Source organism: Sander lucioperca, chromosome 23 (assembly GCF_008315115.2).
Source record: "Sander lucioperca isolate FBNREF2018 chromosome 23, SLUC_FBN_1.2, whole genome shotgun sequence".
Classification (NCBI taxonomy): Eukaryota; Metazoa; Chordata; class Actinopteri; order Perciformes; family Percidae; genus Sander; species Sander lucioperca.
In genome coordinates, this window is record NC_050195.1 from 7,664,596 (window position 1) to 7,681,938 (window position 17,343).

The window sequence follows — 17,343 nt, forward strand, 5'->3', positions numbered from 1 at the left end:
ACAGTCATGTTCTGTCATGTTTTCTTATCGTTTAAACACAAACGAGAGCAAAGGGAGCCTGCGGGCATGAGAGCTAGCCTGAGCCACATCTGTTATGATTTATGAATGCAATCGTGTACAACCATTTAATGCCACAAAAGACTCATTAAAATAAACTGAACCTTTGGCAAAGCCATGATAATACTGAAAAAATGTGTGTATGGGGTAGGTCTGTGGGTCTCCAAAGAGGCCTTACATCGATTTATTTTGTTATTTTTATTTGAAGATTTTCTCTGATATCAATTAACTTTAAACAATATTGTTTATTCTTTCTATAGGATCGCCCATCCAAGCATATTCTATACCTTCTCATCCATGTGTGGGGTTCTGTGGAGCTTTATCCCAGTTGATCCTTTCTTGCCGTCTGTTTGTTGTCTGGATTTATTTGGCTGTATGTAGTCTCTTTTGTGCCAGTGTGTGCAGTCAGCATGTAGTTGGGGATTCACTAATGCTCCCTGTGGGGTTTATTTCATTTATAATGTGACGTAAAAGGTCAGACGTTGAATCTCAAAGAAATGCTAAAGCCAATATGGAAAAGTCTACAAGAAGATATCTGATATCGTGGGGCCTTTTTAACGGCATGAATGAAGTCATCTTTGGGTGAGGAAATGGGAGTACAAAAGACAATAAAGCAGCTTGGTTATGAGTTAAAGAGGAAGTACAGCATAGCATACCATCACTTCCAAATGAACTTAGGTTGCATGGGAGCAGCTATGCTAAACGTAAGACAAATTGAACATCACAAGGAATTTGATATATTTTACATTTAAATGAAGAAAACAGAGATAACAGCAGAGGAGAATTGTACATTTCTTACGTGACAACACCGAAGCAGCTCCCCAAAAGATACATCTTTCAAAATGGATTAAAATGCAAATGATGACTTTTGTATTTACGTGATTTTATACAATTCTATTTGATGTTTATATGGATATGGACAACCTCAAACACAATATTTGACCAACCAGAAGGGAAACTGATACAGCAACATGAGCAAATGTAGCAACGTCTAATTTACAAATTACATAAATAAAACCTTCATTTACAGTTTTAAAGGTATACGATTTTATTATTTACATTTACCCTTATGCTGCATTTAGATTCATTAGACTGATGGTGATAATAATTATAATCGATGCAGTCAGTGCTTTTCATTTGCCTCAAGGTTTTTCAAGAAGCTGGAATGAATTAAAATACTCGTATATCACATAGCATGATATATGATAATACATTGACACAGATTATTTGCCAAATGGCTAAAAAGGTTCAGTCATTTGTAGTGTTTGATGAGCCTTCGTCTCTGGGAGGTTTTCCTCAGAATATGTCTGAAGTCGTACGGATTGTCCTCAGTCCGACTCTCTGTGGAGGGCATTCTGGGAACTGAGTGCCTGTCAACGCAATACAGGAGAGAGCAGTGAACACAAAGATAGAGCGCAAAGTAGAAGAAAAAAATAAGGAAAAACCGAATGCGAAAGGAGATGATGTATGTTTAGGGGAAAAAAATCATTTTGTTTATCATCTTCATCTATCATCACATATATCATGTGCGTGAGCTGTCTGAGGCAGTGGCCAGGCAGGACTGGAAAACAGATGAAATTTGTACATGGATTTGTCTCTCTGACCAACTAGAAAAAACAAAGAAAGACTCATATAGGTGCAGCAACCTCACAGATGCCACTCTCATACATAGTAGAGTAGTAGTTTTCGCATTTGAATTAGCAAAAGGTGCAAAAAAGCAAAAGTGAGTTGAGTCGAGCAGAGCCGTACCATACAGTGAATAAATGCATTAAAATGCTTGCTTTTAACTCAGTATTTGCAGTGATGGCATTAGTGTGTGCATGTAAACATACACAAATATGACTGAGTGCAACATTTTAAATCAATCTAGTAAACAAGACAATTGGACTTTACAGCATAACTTTTACTTTGTGAATCAGCAGCAAAGTTTTCCTACAGATACATTAAAGTATGTTGTATCATATAGTCACTGTACACAGGCATTAAATCAGTGGACAGCTGGATAAACATCAAAGAGGCCATTCACAACCTTGACCATGAGGCGTTGGTAAGAGGACCTTTTGCCACGAAATAAAACGAGAACATTGTGCATCATTAAAAACGGAAACCATGATAATCGGAATTTCAGTGTCTGCTTGTATACTAGTATATGCATATCAGGGGTGCTGATACAGTGTGGCCCCCCAAAAAGGACGTTAACTCTCTGGAGCTGATATGATTGGCCATATTGATATTGAAGGCCAGGTTATGATCCAAAAATGGAAGGAATCAGTAATTACATGGTAGAGCTCTGAATTGTTGCTCTTTTCTGGACCATTGATGGTAGAGCTGGGCAATATATCGATATTATATTGATATTGTGATATGAGACTAGATATCTTCTTAGATTTTGGATATCGTAATATGGCATAAGTGTTGTCTTTTCCTGGTTTTAAAGGCTGCATTACAGTAAAGTGATGTCTTACCAGACTGTTGTAACTGTTCTATTATTTGCCTTTACCCACTTAGTCATTATATCCACATTACTGATGATTATTTATCAAAAATCTCATTGTGTAAATATTTTGTGAAAGCACCAATAGTCGACACTACAATATCTTTGCGGTATCGATATCGAGGTATTTGGTCAAAAATACCGTGACATTTGATTTTCTCCATATCGCCCAGCCCTAATTGATGGACATTTTTTCCAGGATTCATAGTTGTATATTTATAAAACAGTTTCTCTGACCTTTTTTTAATCAAGCAGATAGGGGACAAGAACATACCTGTTGTCCCTGACAGGTTTGGGAGGCTCTGGTTCAGTGACGGCCCTCTCTCTGGTCTGTCTGCTGGCAGAAGCTGGTGTCAGCGCCGTAGACTGATTCCTGTCTATGGAACCTCTCCTCTCTGTAGACTGATTCCTGTCTATGGACCCTCTCCTCTCTGTAGACTGATTCCTGTCTATGGACCCTCTCCTCTCTGTAGACTGTCTTCTCTCAGGCATGCTGCTGGGTGACGTGTCCTCTGTGGAGATGCAGGGTTCAGACCTGCTGGTGGACAGTTGCCGGTAGTAGTGGTCATCCACATCCAGCAGCTTCCCTGGACTGGAGCACAGAGGGGATACGTGGATGTTAGGAGGACAGACTCTGGTGTCAATCAGACATTCGGCCTCATTATATTAAAGGGATACTTCACCGATTTAGCATTAAGCTTTGTATCAGCAGAAACACGGTAGTATTTTTGAATGACCGTGCTTCCATCCCTCATGTCCCCCTGAGAGGAGAGATCTCTGTATTGTGGGTCTGGAAAAATGTATATCGATGATGCAAAAATCGTCATTTTACGTCATCGGTATAAATTTTTCCAGAGGCAAAGGACTACAGCCAGTACTTCCGCATAGCCCATAGGGGGTTGGACGTCGGCTTTTTCCGGAGATTGCCAAGGTAAAAATGAGAGTCAGCCATCTTGAATCATTGTTTAGCTTCTCAGCAGAAACAGATTTATTCATCCCGAAGGAAATTTTAGAACAACAATGATGTGCATACAAACTACCGCACACGTGTACCACCGGGATACATTGGTACAGATCAGAGAATATGCAGGACACTTTATTACAGACGGAATAATCAACACAGCTTCGCCCGCCTGCTATGGAGACCAGCGGTGTTGCTCGAAGCCTCTGGCCGATAAAGGGACATCATCAGCGGGGAACGTTGAACGAGTTTGCGGGTGGAAAACTAATGTTAGCCGGCCACCTGTTCCATCAATCCTGCTTGCAAGTGTCCACTCATTAGACAACAAACTGGACTACATCCAACTTCAACGAAACTCCCAACGCGAGTTCAGAGACTGCTGTGTTTTTGTTGTTGTGGAAACAATTGCTGTATCAGACTATCCAGCTACCAGGCTGGCTGCTCTGTTGCCGGGTAAGACTAGCTAGTGGAGGTGGGCTGTGTTAACACGGACTGCCTGATGCAGAAATGGGGGTGCTTGTATCCAACTAACTGCTAACTGCTGGTGGAGTTTGTGACTGTTAAATGCCGACCATTCTACATTACACGCAAATTTGCATACTCGGTGATACAGCCCACCAAGCGCTAATGCTAGTAGCTAGCTATGTGTTAGCTGAACTTTACGCAGCATATCATGTGTGTGCACTAAATGTAGCCTGTTTCGTATGTCATTTTTATATAATGCCGTTTTCATATATTTTAATTGTGTATTGACCTTTAATTGTGCCACGGTGAAACGTTGTTTCGTGTATATAGTTGAAATGACAATAAAACACACTAAAGTTGAGTTGACTGTCTCACTGTCTGTCTGTGAGCGGTAGTCGTGGCTTGGAAGTAGTCGCTAAAGCAGCGAAGCAAGTGCATTCTGGGATTTGGTGTCTTTCATCCACATGAGCCAAAAACACATTTTCTGGCTTTTCTCGGCCTGGAAGCCACCAATTTCTAAATTTGTTTCACATTTCTACTACATAAGTGACCCAATTTAAAGATATATTCATCTTTCCAACGGTGAAATATCCATTTAAGTGATTGTTTATATATAGTCTGGTGACCAATACTAAATACCAGTCAGAAGTGACGGTGGTAGCTCTTAAAATTATAGCTTTGTTTGATTTTCCTCCTTCCTTCCTTTTGTTAATGTTTTCCTGGGTTATATATCGTCAATACTAATAAATTCCAGTCTAACAATAAAATGCAGGTACCAACTACAGTCGTGAACAAATTAGGACACCCATGCTAAAGTTGACTAAAAAGATAAAAAGATCCTGATAAAGTTCCCTTGGCCTTTGGAATTAAAATTGACCCACATCATCACATCCCCTTCACCATACCTTGAGATTGGCATGGTTTTATTTCAGTTAGCCTAATTGCTGGTTTGGTTTGCATTGAGAGATGATTTTATGGAAAGTACCCCATGCCAATCTCTAGGTATGGTGAAGGGGATGTGATGATGTGGGGCTATTTTAATTCCAAAGGCCAAGGGAACTTTATCAGGATGCATAGTATCCTGGATCCATGAAATAACTGGCTTTTAAAAATAAAAATCTGCCTGCCTCTATGGGAATTTAACATAGGGGTGTACTTACTTATGCCCCCTGTATTTTAAGGAAGAACATTTATTTATTTACGATACATTATTCATTCACAAAGATAATTGGTGTCCTTAAAGATTGGATTTTTCCTCATTTTTTTAGTTAAGGCATTAAGATCAATTTCCAAAAGATGAGTTTTTTTATTCCTCTTTTTAGTCAACTTTAGCATGGGTGTCCTAAATTTTTCACATGACTGTATATGTGGTTCAGAACTGCCCCAAAAGATTTTAATTTGGCATTTATTTTAAAAAGTTGAGGATTGACAAACACAAAAGAATATGAGAAGAATAGAATTGGAGTTTTGGAGATAAAGAAGAGCTAAGAAAACCAACTGATGCATTTCAGCCTTTGCCAACTTCTCACAGAGGAAGAAACACAGAGGCTTAATACTGTATACTGTAGACTTCTATGGGCACATGATAGCAATCAAGACTTGATCAATCCCAGGTGTGTCCTCTCCCAAAGAAACTAAAACATGCACCTCACGCACGCTGTCTTTGTTTATGCTTATTTCTGTTCTGCATCAAAGTGAAGGGAAAAGAAATCTATAAAACATAAAGGCAATAACTTTCCACAAGATGTTGTGGTCTTCCTAGATGAATTAACTTGTTCAAAAGTGTATTTTGGTAGTCATTTTGAAAATAATTCTTACATTAAGAAGACAAAGACAAAAATATACAGTCTGTGTCATGTATTCAAGTCAATGTTTTGGTGGGATTTGATTTTAAGACAATTCCTTTGCCTGGCAACTAACTGAGCATAGTGACAGATTATAGAGGAAATGAGAAAAGGAGGATAATTATCAAGCCCAGAGTATCTGTAAATTGTCCAGGAGCACCACACAGCCACCTCCCCTCAGCTCCAGGGATGCTGTCACGAAGCAGAATCGACCACTGACCTGAAAATTTCCCCTTGATTGTAATTACCTTCCTGTTCTCTGGCTGAATTATGTTTTGTAAACAGCTTTTTACACACCGATCTGGATCAATACCAAAAACAATTTACCAAGTTATCTCCCAGTAAAGCTTCTAGGGTAAAGTTAGCCAATACTCGCACTGTGATAAACAAAAGGGGATCTTTTTATAGCTCAGTTAAGAGTTTTGGACAATAACAAGACCTTCTGTGATGGTATGGTACACTTGTTTAAGTGGTAATATGTTTCTGGTTACATCTTTCCCTTATCAGAGGTCCCTTACTTAAATATCGTAACATCTACTGGATGGATTGGCACAACATTTTTCACATTCATAGTTCTTAGAGTATGTACCCTAATGACTTTAGGGATCCCCTAATCTCGGAACCCATGGGCTAGCGGTCTGACGATAATTTAGCCTTTTAGGGAAAAGGCCAATATTTCCGGGTTTCCGGATATCTGGGCCAAGACTTTCTCTTCCCTACGTTGGTCATTGTTAGACGCGAGAATGGAGTTGGACTTGAGAGACTCACCATAAACAGATATCTGCATATGAATACAGTTATAAATAAATAAATAAAAAGCTTAATCGCCGCCAGCCTCTCCACACTGACTGTTTATCCGCATGCAACCAAAGCCAGCACAAATGTGATTGGTCAATACTACTCGAACTACAAATGGATACCAGAACACTTCCGATACCAAAATCTTGTCCCGTTGCCTGCAGATTCTGCAGTCCTACTGTTTAGAGATTAGTGATCCCCTGACTTTACTTTTAGCGCCAACATGAAGGTTGACATTAGTGGTTTTGAGTAAAATATCTCAACAGCCATTGTATGCATTGCCATGAAATTTGGTTCAGATACTCATGTTCCCCTCCTGGATAAACTGTACTTTCAATGAAAAAAACTTTTTCTTCTGGAGCCACCATCAGGTCACATTTTTTTCTATTTGTCTAATACTTTGGTTTATGACTAAATACTTCCAAACAAATGACATCCACATCCAAATATCACAATATTATTATTATTATTATTATTATAACAGCATGCTAATTTAGCATTAGTGGCTGAGCACAGCATCACAAAGCCACTGTAGTCTCTTAGTCTTGTTTTTGGATTTCAGTTGATGGAATTTGTGTAGTTTTCTAATCTGTAGTTACACCTGGTTCAGCCACCAGGGAACCAGTTCAGCCCTGGTTACTGCTCATGCTAACTAGTGGGTTTTTTCCTCTCTTTATGGTTATCAAACTACTGTTGGAAACATAAGCCATTGCTTTCCCAGGTGCAGAGGGACTTCTTATGAGCTGGCAATAGGCTGAATCACTATTACGACACATCTTTAGATAGGGTACAAAACAGACATGGAATACATCATTGCTTAAATATTGGCAATAAAATATAGATACCTGTGGTTTAGGCCTGCACGATTCGGGGAAAAATATGAATCATGATTTTTTAGCTTAGAATTTATATCACGATTCTCTGCCACGATTTATTTTCAAATAATGTCAAATGCTTTCAATAAATTAATTAAAGGAGAAAAAAAAATCAAAGTCATTTAAAAGTTAAATCGTGAACGGGTGAATCGAGATTGCGATATTATAATGATTTATCGTGCAGGCCTACTGTGGTTAGCTATCACTGTTCCCGATTAACTTTGCCTCCCTATTTCTTCTTTTGTATTTTCTTTACTCCCATTTACTTCATCAGCTCTGTCTACACTTCAGTTTTCACTCCTCTTACCACCCACTCACTCCCATCTCCAATCCTCCTCTGCTGTCAGCTTTAGCCAGAGATGCTATCTTTCCTGCTGACCTTCTCATCCTTAATGATGCATGTAAACTGCTCCTGTCCATCGCTGGCTTTATTTATCTGCTAACAAATTATTACCCTTGATGTTTAGCGCTGTGTTGCACTGTGTGTCTGTATCTCTTCAGACTGCTGTGATGAAGTACCCTGGCCCCTTCTTGTTCAGCACAGCCCTATCAGTCTATCTTCACCCCTCAGTCTGGGCGGTACGCTCACCTTGTGGCCCATATGACGCATACATATGCATGAACGCACACATCCACACAAGCTCGCTAGTCTTTTTTTTTTTTTTTTTTTTTTTAGCAATGTATATCATCAACATCTTACATACCACCACACCAAATATTTATGATGCCTAATATTTAATATCAAGGTGAAATATGAGGCTAATTAATTTCACAGAGGATGTGTAATTCTGCAGATCATTAAGTCTGGACCCAGACACCGTCCGTATGTTGGTGCAGGGCTACAGTCATTACTCCTGACCAGGTGTGCCAAGGAAGGCAGGCAATAGGACAACCCTTTAAAAAACATAGTCTGTTGAAATAAGAAGTTGGCACTTACTCCTCTTTTCTGGGCTTGCGTTTATCATCCTGGACAGACCGCTAGGTGGAGAGAAACAGAGGACAGATAACTACATGTCAATCAAACACTCCTAATCTCTGTGTTCAGGTAAAGCAAAAGAAAGTGGTTTTAGAACAGTGGTTCCCAACCTTTTGGCTTGTAACCCCTGAATACAAAGCAAAAGGCAGTTTGGCCCATTACAGCTTGCATTTGTTTACAAGTTGTGACCAGTTAGCCAAAGATTAATTTTAGCCATGCTAGCAGCAGACTGAAATATCTCAACAACTATTGAAAGGTTTGCCATGAAATTTTGCACAGACATTCATGGTCCCCAGAGGAGGAATCCTATTGACTTTGGTGATCCCCAGATTTTTCCTTTAGCTCCCATTGAGGTTGATATTTGTGGTTCTGACTGAAATATCTCAAAAACTATTCGATAAATAGACGTGAAATTTAGTTTGAGACATTAATGTCCCCCTCAGGATGAATATGACTAATTTGGGGCTTGATGCTTTATTTGTCTAATACTTTATGAATAAATACCTGCAAAACTAATGAAATTCCCATCAGCCTCAGCTGTACTTTGTGTTTAGTGCTGATTAACAAATATTAGCATGCTAACATGCTAAAGGAAGGTGGTCAACATGGTAAACATTTTACATCACCAACATATTAGCATTGTCACTGTGAGCATGTTAGCATGCTAGTGTTAGCATTTAGTTCGAAGCACTGCTGTGACTCAGTACAACCCCACAGAGATGCTAGCATGGCTGTAGACTCTCAGTCTTGTTTCTGGATTTTAGTTGATAAAATTTGAGCTTTTTCTAGATTAAAAGTGTCCTGTTTATCGTGTCATCACAGCCTCCCTCTGTGTTTCATGAGACCCCTTGTAGGGTTCTGACCCCATGTTGGGAACCACCGTTTTAGAAGATGTTTTGTTATAGTTATTAATTTTTCAATTAATAAAAGCATTTCTAAAATATTTAATATTACCTTAAAGATTTTCAGTGAATTTTGCTCTAATACATGTGATCTAATTAGTAAGGGAGTAATCAAGTGGTCAATCATGTTTTTAAACTACAATGCTTTTTTTAGTTATTGCTAAAGTTTCTTACTCTTTATAAAATGTTGAATGTCTAGTCTTCATTAATAATAGATTCAATTATTGATTAGATGCATTATACAGTATATAACTAGGTTGACTAAACAGAACTGACAGCATTGTAAACAAACCTGAAGTGCTGCAAAAAGAGCTATTTTACGCTGAGCTATTGTTCGCTGAAATCATGAAACATTACAAATAATTACATAGGGCACTGAATAAAAAGCAACAACAGAAGAAAATTGTTATCCGTCAAAAGTACTGAAGAAACTCTGGAACATTTTGCTGACAACTTTGTAATAGGCTGATATTTTTTTGCCCTGGGAACATATCTAGTTAAGAGTACTACACAAAGAAATAAATTGCCAATCAATAGTGCATTGTGAAAGCTGATAGCTGGGGAAGTAGTTACAGTGTCACATAGCAGCTGACAGCAAAGCTTTGTTGTAGTACAGTATCTGAAATCGTTCTCCATCTCTTTGTGACTCACATGAATCAAGTTGTAATAGGTGGAGTCCTCCAGTGTGTTGAGGGTCTTTGGCTGCTGGGTCCTGCGGGGGGTCCTCGGCTGCCTCTTGTCAGCTGAAAATAACAAAGACATCAGATTGTTAAAAACATCAGACGGTGGTATTATGTTGATTGTACTGAGCATTCAAAACTAGACAAAATCACGCAGGGTACTGATTCCTATCAGAAGTGAGCAAATTAATGGAAACTCAAAGGAAAATTGGCCCTAAAATACACTTTCACACTCAATTAATCTGCAACATTAAGTCCATTGTAGCTTTTTAATGTAATGTATCTCTATTGCATTATTGTTCACGAATGTTAATGTTAAGGAGAGAAAAAAGTATTTCTAACTTTTTGTGATGTTTTATCCCCAGGAAGAACTACAGTGCATCACAGTTTTTTCAAGTCATTTTTTCTTATTCTTTACAAACTTAAAGGTGCCATAGGCAGGACTGCAAAGAGCCAAGACTTAGCCAAAAAATTTCAACATCGACAACTTCTCAGTCCCTCCCCCCTTTCCGCTAAAGCCCAAAACGGTCTCCTAAGCCCCTCCCCCCACAAGGGAGAATGAATGTGTGTGCATGAGCAGTGATTGACACGCAGTTAGACACCCCCCCCTGGCCCTGATTGGTGCATCTGAACAGGGAGCTGTGGATCTTTGCAAATCGCACTACAGGCTGTAGGTGGTACCAGAGGAGCCACCTTTAACTGGAGCTGCACCAGAAAAGTCGGGTAACTTATTTACATGTATGTTTTAATTTATCCAAGTATAAGAAAAATACAGAAAAACAAAAATTGGTCTTTCCAAACAAGACACATTTGGAGTGGCTATTTTTTTTTTTATAGTTATTTATTTTATTTTAATAATTAAAGTTTTTTTAATATGTAAGTAGACAGTAGAGAAAAGACAGGAAAGAGAGATGGGGAACAGCATGAAACAAAGATCCCTGGCTGGACTCCATGGGTTACATGGACGCCGCCTTAAACCCCCAAGGCCCTCTCCTAAAAAAATTACATGGTCAAGAAAAAGCAGCACAACCTTTTTTGCCTTTCCAGCTTTGAGGCAGAATAAAACCGCCTCTTTCTTGGTTTTCTCCCACCACTCTGCTAAATTATGTTTAGTGCTTTGTTTAGTCAGTCCAACCTATGTCTATTCTACCTCAAAATAAGTGAAAGTGGTGATAATGTCTGCAGAATCCTGTGACAACAATTTTTTTAATGGGATTTAGAGGAGGTTGGGAAAAAGATACAAAAAACAGTCAGATTAACCATAACCATCTAATTGCAGTCACTTTTGTGGCTGAACATCATGATCAAACAGCTCCAGAGCCGGTGGGATCGTTACATACATGGGTGATTGGAGAGAGACTATTGAATGTGATCTGGCACCATGCTGACCTCCGACTCTGTTGTGCTTATTGAACTGCCTTCCAAACACACTGCAGTTTAACCCTAAGGCCTTTGGCTGCTTTCAATTTTCCAACAGAGATTATGTGAAACAACCTGCGACACAAACAAATTGTCCTGTAACTTTGAGAGGATCCATGTTCGGTTCCCTGCATTGTATTGAATATGAAGAGACCAGCTGGGTTGCTTTTCATGCATAAGATCTTCCATACTGTAGCCGATGTGTTGTAATCTATCAAATATGTCATGACTGAAACGGTTACAATATTCCTCTTTGGGAATGTAATTGCCATTATTAACATATTACAATGACCTTTGCTTGTTGCTTATTATTAATCACTGTTCATGTGAAAGAGGAAAACACACAATCTATCATGTGCAGATGCTCTCAGGTAAATGAGGTGAAAAGTTTGTAATATAATTGAACAACTTCATCTAAAGGTCATTCTGTATTGCTCAAACAACTAAAAGCCAATTTCACACCCCCTCTTATTAATTCCTACCATAATTGTTGGAAACGCTTGCTCACAAAACGTGATTAACATTTGACGACCTTTCCCGTCAAGAACAATGTGACTGGCATCACTCTGCTTTTATTGTATGCGTCACAAATGATTCTGATTTAGTTTATTGTGTCAATGAAATGTATGAGGACAGCTTCGGACTGTAGACGTAGAAACAACCTAGTGGGACTGGAAAACATAATTTAACAGGGAGTTGCAGTAGCCCCTTGGAAATAACACAGATAATTTATTCTGTTTTACCTCAGGCTCTGCTAAAGAAAAGCCTGTAAAAGGGCAAACATGGCCAGATTAAAGGAACACTGTACTCTACAGGAAACTCTCTGTGGAGTAATGTGTGTAAATTTCACTTAAAGAAATAGTTGGACCTTTTAGGAAACATGCTTATTCACATTCTTGCCAAGAGCTAGATGAAAACATCCATACCACTCTCGTGTCTGCTTGGTGAATTTGAAGCTAGAGCCAGCAGCCAGTTAGCTTAGCTTAGTTTAGCTAAGGGTTTGCTTTCATAACCTCCCGTTTGGACTACTGCAATGGAGTCCTGTCTGGGGTCCCCAGCAAAACCGTAGACAGGCTCCAGTATGTCCAAAACTCTGCCGCCAGGGTCCTCACCCACACCAAGACCTGGCAGCACATCACCCCAACCCTTATCCACCTTCACTGGCTCCCAATTAAGTCCCGCATCACATACAAAATCCTCCTTCTCACCTACAAATCCCTCCATGCCCTTGCCCCACAGTACCTCTCTGACCTCCTCCATCCATACACCCCACCCCAATACCTGCGGTCCTCAGACGCTGGCCTGCTCTCCATTCTCCACACCAGACTCTGTACCTTCGGAGACAGATCCTTTAGTGTTGCAGCCCTATCCCTCTGGAACACCCTTCCTGCAGATATCCAAAATGCTACATCCCATCATTTAAAAAAAAAAAAACTCCTGAAACACCACCTGTTTACCACAGCCTACAACCTACTTTAGCTTAGCCACAGTAATTCTGTAAAGTGTCCTTGGGTTTCATGAAAGACGCAATATAAATAAAAGTTATTATTATTATTATTATTATAAACACTGGAAACAAGGGAAAACAGCTAGCTGCCTACCACTGATATCGGACAATTCTGCAAATTTGCAGAAAAAAATTGTGTTCCACGCCAACTATCTAGGCACAGCAACTACAGTATGTTTAAAGCTTAGGGAAAGATCATGCTTAGGACAACAACTATGGTTAAGGTATAGTTAAAGTTAGACAACTAAAAACACTTGGTTAACGTTAAAGTGAGACTATAGCTGTGTTCGAAACCGCTCCCTCATTCACTCACTCACCATTCCCTATGTAGTGTTTTTTTAAATAGTGAACTATATAGGGAACGACCAAACGAGATTTCTGATAACACAGCTAGTTTAAGGACATTTGTATAGAAGTGTGTTGTTTGTATGATGTTCATTGTGTCTATATTTTTATTGTCTTCCTTTGTTTTTATAACTTTGTACAGCACTTTGTTCAGCCTAGGTTGGTTTTAAATGTGCTCTATAAATAAATTGACTTGACTTGACTTAACTCAAAAAGCCAACAAAGATCAAATGAATGATGCCAGCTAAGGAAGGACAGTTATTGGCATTATTACATCATTATTACATTATTCTCTCAAGAGACCTTAAGACTTTAGCTGCCAGCTCCGTTTTGCTAAGACGGTGAACTTTCAATTTGCTGTCTCCCCCCACCCCCCCACCCGCTCACCACCCCGAAAGCAATTACACCTATCACCTGTGCAAATCAAATTTTATTTTTGATGACACATTGGGTAGAGAAGCGCTTCCTGTGTTGGCACTTGACTTTCCCAGGTTTCCTGATCTAATCGAGCGTCACGAGAGAGAAAAGAGAACGCCGTACGTCATTAACATCACCTTCTTCTGTCTGTTAGAAGACGGTAATTAAATCTCTGCGTCTTATTTTACATAAAAAAAAACGGTTGGAAAAAGCTGCCCACACACACCTTTAACTTTGAAATAATAAATACTGAACAAGCAATTCTTGCCTCAAATTGTCTATATTTACAATGAAGGCTTGAATCAAATCCTTTTTCTTGGTGAATGGTTGATGGATAACCTCACAAAACAGGTTATACCTAACAAAAAACAAAAATGAAGAATGGATAGACCAAAAGAATAGATACATGTCCATTTTAGACAGGCAGCCTGTCTTCCCCAATTATCTGATGGTTGAGGATTTCAAAAACAGAACCAAGACTGCACATTAACCTCGGGTCAATCCGTGCCGACATTATGAATTATATTTATTGCTTTGTAATCTGTTTTTCACAGAGCCAATCTCAATTATCTTACTTGATTGGTGATTCTGAGGGGCAAAGCCATTGATTGCTTTTCCTCTCACAAACATGCCATTGTCCTCAGGGTTTGATTGATGGGCCTGGATGATCTCATTCAACTTGTGCTGCAGGGCCAAGAAGTCCTGAGAAGTGTTTGTGATCTGTTGAAGAGATTTGAAAAAAGAATATATGAATGGAGAAAAAAGGATGAGTTGGAGAGGTGATTGGGTACAAAATAAAAAGTGTCTAAAGGTGCTCTAAACGATGTGACGTGTTTTTTAGGCTACAACATTTTTTTGTCACATACAGCAAACATCTCCTCACTGTCCGCTAGCTGCCTGTCCCCTGAACACACTGTAAAAAAACACGGTCTCTGTAGACAGCCCAGGCTCCAAAAAAGGCAACAAAAACAAACTGCCCCAACCTTCACCACTAAACATAACAAAGAGTGTTCCAGCCAATAACCAACAAGAAGGATTTGGGGGTGGGGGTTGGGGGGTTAGTGCCATGGATTTATTAGTGCGCGGAAGGGAGGGGGAGGGGACGGGATGAGGAGGAGGGAGGGACGAGCTTGTTTGACAATACTTCGAACATCAACAAGAAGTAACGTCACCCAACATCGCTTAGAGCAGGGGTTTTCAAACTTTTTGTGTGTGTGGACCACTATTTGTAATCAAGAATTTCCACGGACCACCTCATAATACACATAATGAAATATGTCTACACACATTCAAACCTGAATTAATCCGCACCTCTTAATAGGCCTACCAGCACTAAAACTATAACTGGTCATCGCATCAGTACAACAGGCTTGTTAAAAGAAAGTTTACTGCACACAACGGCTGACACATATTTTATTTATTTATTTACTCAAGCGCCCGAGGGCATAATCAGGTTCATTTGAACAACAGGCTTCAATCTTCAATATCTTCATTATTAGTAACCTCTGCCTCTTTTCTCTTCAGAGAACCTGTTGCCATCCACCGATCCATGTTGTGGTTCTAATGGCACTGGACTTGAACGTCACGGCCGAGCGCCACTAGCCTATTTTAGTAATCACACAATAACTTGACAGTTTAATTTAAATTTAAATTTTATATCAATATACATATTCTTAATTTATATGGGAATTTCCTGGTAAAAAACTATTATTTTATATTTTATTATAGCTTTTCCACGGACCACCTGCAGTACCCTCACGGACCACTAGTTTGGGAATGACTGGCTTAGAGCACCTTTAATGTTATTACCTCTTTGGAGAAGCTCTCTAGTTGCGCAGCTTCTGTCTGCGCTGTTTGCTTGTTGGCCTTCAGGTTCTTCCTGTCCTTGTACCCTCTGAAGTTGCTCTGGATCTTCACTGCAGCCTGCTCCTCCTCCAGTCTCTCTTTTTCAGCATCTGTCTCCTCTTCACGTTCTATCATCACATCAGTAGCATCCAGGGCCTCGTCCACATCTTTAGTTTCCTCTTCTGCATCATTGGCAGCTTCTTCCTTTGTTTTGTTTTGTGTTTCCCTCTCTGCTTTCAGTTTCTTTCGGTCCCGGTGGCCTCTGAAGTTACTCTGAAGGACAGTAGCAGCTTTTTCCTCGTCCAGTCCCTCCGCAGAAGCATCCGGCTGGGATTCTGGCCCTGATTCTTCTGTCTGCGTTACCTGTTCTTCTTCTTTTGGAGGTTCGGGTGTAATTTCTCGTTCCTTCTTTTTCTTCTTCGGGATCTTTCCTTCCTCTTCGAGTCGTTTGCGCTCCTTGTGGCCACGAAAGTTGCTCTGAATCACCACAGCTGCTTTGGCCTGGTCTTGGCCCTCTGACTGGACATCACCTGAAGAAACATCTGCTGCATCTTGAGCTTTTGGTGATTCTTCTTCTTTTTCTGTCGCCACATTGCCGGATTCTTCTGCTGGCGTTTGACCTGCAGGCACCTTTTCCTCACCTGTAGGGCTGCTTTCTGTGGGCACTGCCTCTTCACCAGAAGGACTTTTTGCTTTCTGTTTCTTAGCTGGGATCTTGCCTTCGTCCTGCAACCTCTTCCTCTCTTTGTGACCTCTGAAATTACTCTGGATGACAGTGGCAGCCTTGGTTTCTTCTTCTATGTTAACAGCCTCTTCCCCTGCAGCCTTTTCTTGACCGTTCTCCTCCTTCTTGTCCTCCTCCTGCCCTTCTTTTCCAGCATCTGCTGCCAGGGCATCCTCAATCACGGCTTCATCCGTGTGTTCCTCATCTTCTGGCACCTGTGTGTGATCACTGTCATCATTCTCCTCTGCTTCATACGTGCTTTCTTCGTCGTCGTCATTCTCAGTTTTATCAGCCGTCTTTACCCCTTCCTCTTCTTTGCCGGCCAGCTCTTGTCCACCTTCTTGTTCCACCACTGCATTCGGTGGTAACTCTAATTCGGCCCCGGCCATCGTTTTTTTTCTCTCGTTAAACTTTTTTCTCTCTTTGTAGCCCCTGAAGTTGCTCTGGAGAACAACGGCAGCCTTGGTTTGATCTTCCTCGTTATTCGCTTCGACTGCGGGAGCAGAGGAACTTTCTTCATTGGTGATCTCCTCTGGTTCAGGAGTCTCTTCCTCTTTTTCTTTAAGGGCCTTCTGTGCTTGCTCTTTTTCTTTGGCTTCCCTACAAACAAATATGGATAGATCTTTGTCAAAAACTAATTTACCATGTTTTTTTCCCTCAGTGCTATATTGTGTAAATTTCCTCTCTCTCATACCGTTTTCTTTTGAAGCTTTTCCTTTCCTTGTGCCCTCTGTAGCGAGCCTGAATCTTGGTTGCAGCTTTGTTCTTCTCCTCCACCAACTCCTTGTATTTCTTTCTTGCCAGATGGCCCTTGCAAACTGAAGAAGGCGACAAGAGGAATGTAAACCAATGCAACACACACACACCAAGCTTAGATTGTGTTGGATAACTGATTCCATCTCAGATTGTTCTTACCAGCCTGAAACTGGCCGATCAAGGCCTCAAACTTTGCTTTGCTTTTGTCATCGGCCACCCTCTTCCGAACTTTATGACCTCTGTAAGCTGGAGAGTGTGGATCAAAAAAATCAAAGCAT

The 17,343-nt window shown here is 40.2% G+C and overlaps 1 protein-coding gene across 11 annotated transcripts in view; it reads right to left on the reverse strand.

The window, feature by feature from the left end:
* Window positions 1–778: 778 nt before the first annotated feature.
* myo3a (myosin IIIA) overlaps window positions 779–17,343 on the reverse strand; it is a 69,218-nt gene continuing 52,653 nt past the window's right edge. For 6 of the 11 annotated variants that reach the window (XM_035998012.1, XM_035998010.1, XM_035998008.1 and 3 more), the window contains 9 exons: window positions 17,225–17,311; window positions 17,004–17,127; window positions 15,550–16,909; window positions 14,316–14,460; window positions 10,024–10,115; window positions 9,665–9,709; window positions 8,432–8,472; window positions 2,826–3,143; window positions 779–1,427 (listed from right to left, as the gene is read on the reverse strand). In XM_035998012.1, the coding sequence (XP_035853905.1) occupies window positions 1,310–1,427; window positions 2,826–3,143; window positions 8,432–8,472; window positions 9,665–9,709; window positions 10,024–10,115; window positions 14,316–14,460; window positions 15,550–16,909; window positions 17,004–17,127; window positions 17,225–17,311 (2,330 nt within the window). In that variant the 3' untranslated portion in view covers window positions 779–1,309. The remainder of the gene's footprint in view (window positions 1,428–2,825; window positions 3,144–8,431; window positions 8,473–9,664; window positions 9,710–10,023; window positions 10,116–14,315; window positions 14,461–15,549; window positions 16,910–17,003; window positions 17,128–17,224; window positions 17,312–17,343) is intronic. The other 5 variants (XM_035998017.1, XM_035998014.1, XM_035998016.1 and 2 more) reach the window with 2 other exon arrangements.